We start from the raw sequence: 4673 nt of genomic DNA, 5'->3' as shown, positions 1-4673 counted from the left end.
ACTGAGAGGGTGTTTGAGCTGCTAAAATTAGCTAAGATATCCAAACAGTCTAGCTAATAGCTTAACAAATTAGCTGATAGCTAGCTAATTTTACTAGCATTTTTTGTCAACTAACTATTAGCTCTAGTGCATTAAGCCCCCTAAGAATTTTCCTCACCACATCTTGTTGTGTGAGTCCCAATCTGTCCACTTCATCTAAAAGGATATTTAGACATGAGTAAATATTATTAGCATTTTCATAACAAAGCATTTTGAAATAAATTAATTTCCTCATAACTATACGGTAACAATCCTCATGCTCACTCTAGGTTCCCTCATGTCCTGCACAAATACCAGACCAAAACCAAAGAGTATGTACGCCCTTATGGTTGTGTACTCTATTTGATACATCGTTGCAAAGGCCAATAAAGAGTGTTTTTGGCCTTGACATTTCACTTCCCATAATATATTTTATCTCCTATAAAATTTGTGGCATCCTTATGTTTTGGAAGCTCTTAAGTCGTGGCTCTAAAAACTTTAGTATCTATCTCCTCAAGGTATTTCATATGAATTTTCTAATATGAAAATTTGTACCCTCGAAAACAAGAGATGGTCCATCCCCACAAGACATCATAACTTAAAGTGGTTAATCTTAAGTGCTAAACAAATGAGCATGAGACTAAAGAGGGAATGAACTAGGTTTTTTTTCTAAATATTCTTGTGATAATTAAATCCTAATTATAATATCAACTTCATCAAGTGTGTAATGTGTATACAAAAGTTTTGCACCCTAATTCCAACCGTATGCTATCAAGACAATTCTAAGAAAGTAAGTTATTGGAGTAAATTACAAAAATATAATTACAGAAAGTAATGCAAGAGTTTTGAGGATCGCTCAAGTTTTTCTTGAGGTCTCCAAGAGTTGATAGTCCTACTAATCCTCGTTGAAGCGCTTATGCAAGTGTGGCACTCCCTCTTGATCCGCGCAAGGACCAAGTGCTCTCTATGAGTTGGTTCTTCGCTTCTCCAACACAGCGAATCGCTCACAAATGTGTACACATCTCGAGCTGGGTTACCCACAACCTCTCTACATAATAGTTGCACCCTGATCACCACCAAACTGTTTAGGTTATATCGACCACCAAGAGTAGTAATAATCATACTCTCAATTGACTCTAACAAGACCAACGATATCAATGTGTCCACACTAATCACTCTTGTTTGCACTAATGAGTTTACTAATCTCACGAAATCTGTCTCTTAAGTCCCTCATTATTCAATGGATCCTTATCACATTATATGTAGGTTGCTTTGGCTATTAAATGGGACAAGGAAAAGTGTAGTGGCCGATTGGTTTAACTCTTGTGCCTAATCTCACAAATCGTCAAACTCAATGCATTGGTCCAATTATGATATTCACGTGATCTACAGATCGGGTGCTCTCGAACTGTCAACGTGGAAGCGTCGAACCAATCCACTATAGTTCAACGACCCTAAAGCTTAGGGCCTAACGCCTCGATAACCCTTCTAACTTGTTCAAATTTGGAACCTTGGTATTATATTTTGATTCTTGTTTTGGGCCTCTCCTAAGACACATAGAATAATTTAGACCGTAAAATGGCGCACTATTTTGTGCAAACTGCATCAGTCCTGCATAATACTACATGGGGCCAGTCATGTAGTAGCAGCACCAAAAAGCTTCCACTTTAACAGATAAGTCAGTGATCTTGATTTACTTACTTGAATTCATGGGACCTGTCAGATGAAATGCTTATTAGACCAAACTAAGAGAAAAGAAAAAGTCACTTGAGCAACGTGCAGGGGACCGGGATCTGAACAATTATTTCGAGCTGCATATACAAGGCACACAGACTCTCTATCATTTGCTCGATTTTACAAGCCTTCTGCACGTTTTAGCAAGAAAAAACTAGGGTGTGTTTGCGACCCAGTGGCTGGTCGGCTCGGCCTGTTCAATTGGTCCAGGCTGAGGTTAGCATATTCCGGCTACTGTAACTCACTTTGTTTGCACACTTGTACCATATAAACTAGGCTCAGACGAGCTAGTGTTTGTCACAAAGTAGGCAGCCAGACTAGAAGATAAAACTACCTAAATACGAAAGTCTTGCGTCATGAGCAGCTAGGCTCCTAGAAAATGGACCTTGATCTCGTTTCTGTGGAGTTTCTGTGGAGCCAGACTGAGAAGCTAAATTTGCATGCATACACCCCAAGAGCAAAGCCAGACGACATAAACATGGGAGCTGCAGCCAGGCTGCTAGGCCATGGCGGGCTGCTAGGCCATGACGGCAAACACGCCCTAGGTTGCCCTCTACATCTGAAAATACTACTATGCACTAGTCAGCAAGAAATTATCTTTTCCTAAACAATGTCAATGTAATTTGCCAGCAATCTGGAGTATAGCATGTCAGCTGTTCACACTGATACTTTGAATCATGTGTGTATCATTCATTCATTCCAATTGTTTGCAAGGCACATTGATTTTTTACTGGGAATGCAACTACCCCCTAAGTACATTTCGTTCACTCCACTTCACCTTACTCCTTTAAAATTAACCAACACAATCTAAACAGCATAAAAAAATGAATACAGTGTGGAAATCAAAACCTTTTGTCACCTGTCTTTGGACTCTATCTGCGCTGCAATATAGTATTTCCAAACGGCTGTACCGGAGAAATTACCAGTGAAGCCTTTACCACCACTGATGCACGAGAACGCCACTCTCCCGCAGCGAGCTGAAAAGGTCCAAGCACTCCTCGTAGGTGTTCTCATACTTGGGCGACCGCTCACCAGGGCAGCACTTCTGCCACCGATTGTAATGGCACTCCAGGAAAAGCTCGTCGACCAAGCAGATTGCGCCCGTGTCGAACAGCCTCGGGATCAAATCGAACTCGGTCCCCTCCACATCCATCTTCATCACCACGTAGTCCTGCTCCGTCACGGTCTGCCTCAACCACTCGGCAAAGTCAAACGCAGGGACACTCCTGACCTCGCCGTTCATCTTCTTCCCGGTAGCAGGGCGGATGCGCCCCATGCCACGGCCATTGGCCTTGGCCTCGTCCTCCTTTCCAGGATCGCCATTGATCTCGAATCTGAGTGTCTCGTTCTTGACCCAGGCTGCGTAAGGAAGCAACGTGACACCCTTCTTTGCCGCGTACTCAGAGTGGAACGCCGGATCAGCTTCGATGGCGAACACCTGGAAGGTGTGGTTCTGCTTAGGGTACTGCTTGCGGAACCAGCTGCCGATACTGGAGCCGTAGCTGCGCGCGCCAACGTCGACATACAGGTACCGGCGCTTGAAGCTGATATCGGCCAGCGCCGGGAGGTACTTGATGTTCTTGATGTTTCTCTTTAGCGTGATCCACGGCTTGAGCGGCTCCTCCTGGATGAGTGGCTCGGCGTGCGCGAGGAGCTGGCGCCTGTGATCCCCAACCGAGCAGTTGTTCACTGATGAATTGCCCGCGCCCGTGCCCGTAGGATGGGGATTCTTCTGGAAGACAAGTTCCCTGAGTGTGGAGGAGTCGCCGTCGTCCTGGGCGTCGATCTCGCGAGATTGGACGAGGCGGAGCGTCGGTAGGAGCGCCTGGATCGAGCGGAGGCTGTAGGCGTCGGCGGCGCTGGACGTGAGCACGACGAGATGGCCGTCGGGCTTGAGGATCCGCGCGGCCTCGGCGGCGAGGTCGGCCGGGCGCTTGGCGGCGTCGAGGGCGCGCCCCGCGAAGACGAAGTCGGCGGACGACGAGTCGAACGGCAGTCTCCGGTCGCCCCCCGCGACGACGAGCGGTGGCGCACGCCTCCTGCCGACGGCGACGGCTTTGGCGACGCCGAGCTCCCGCATCGCGAGCGCCTCCTGCGGGCCGCCCAGGCAGACGGCGCGGGACGCGGGCGCGAGGGCGCCGGCGGCGATGTGCGGCGCGAGGATGGCCGCGTGGTAGTCGACGGCCCTGCGCCAGTGGCGGGTGCGCCAGACCTCCGGCGACGGGACGTCGGCCTGGACGACGTGGGTCCTCCTCCGCGTGGTGGTTGTGGCGGTGGCGGCGGGGCGGTAGAGCGGCCAGCCTGCGGGCCCGGCGGAGACGGAGAGGAAGGCGCCGTAGAGGAGACGGAGCGCGAGGGCGGCGACGGCGAGGAGGAGCAGGCGGAGGAGGAGGGAGCAGCGCCGCGGCGGGGAGGAGGGGTCCATGCCCCCGTCACCCCTGGTGAGGGAGGCGAAGCGAAGGGAAGGGGTCCGGTGCTGGTGGTGGTGCTAGCGGGAGCAGAAGCGGGCGGAGGTGTGGTTTGCGCCGACGAGGGAGGCGAGGATATGGCGGGTGGAGCGGAGGAAGGTGGGAGGAGGAGGGGGGTAATCGGAAGATCCTAGTGCTTCCATGGATCGGGTTACGTCAGTGGCGGTGGATTGGCTCCTGCGGCGGCGGTGCCATCGCGATGGGATCGGACAGTTGCTTTGGGGAATCCCATGGAATGATGGAAGGAGGAGATGGCCCGAGGGAACGCGCTTTTTGCGGCGGTTGGATGGCCTCGCTGGCTGACAGCAGCCGCGTCCCGTGCGGACCCGACCCGACCGTTGGTCCACGACCCAAAGGCAATGGCAGTTGGAGTAAATTGGGCTCTAAACCAAGGCAAGGCTTAAAGGTTTTTTTTTACCCAACATGGAAACGAGAAAGAAAACACACGGAAGG

At 50.4% G+C, this 4673-nt stretch overlaps 1 protein-coding gene across 1 annotated transcript; it reads right to left on the bottom strand.

The window, feature by feature from the left end:
- Window positions 1-2420: 2420 nt before the first annotated feature.
- LOC100275580 (methyltransferase) lies at window positions 2421-4460 on the bottom strand. Its single transcript, NM_001149631.3, has one exon. It carries the CDS (start codon window positions 4175-4177, stop codon window positions 2687-2689), a length of 1491 nt encoding a protein of 496 aa, NP_001143103.1. The 5' UTR covers window positions 4178-4460; the 3' UTR covers window positions 2421-2686.
- Window positions 4461-4673: the final 213 nt, after the last annotated feature.

Source organism: Zea mays, chromosome 7, assembly GCF_902167145.1.
Source record: "Zea mays cultivar B73 chromosome 7, Zm-B73-REFERENCE-NAM-5.0, whole genome shotgun sequence".
Classification (NCBI taxonomy): domain Eukaryota; kingdom Viridiplantae; phylum Streptophyta; class Magnoliopsida; order Poales; family Poaceae; genus Zea; species Zea mays.
This window is presented reverse-complemented; position numbering and strand designations above follow the sequence as displayed.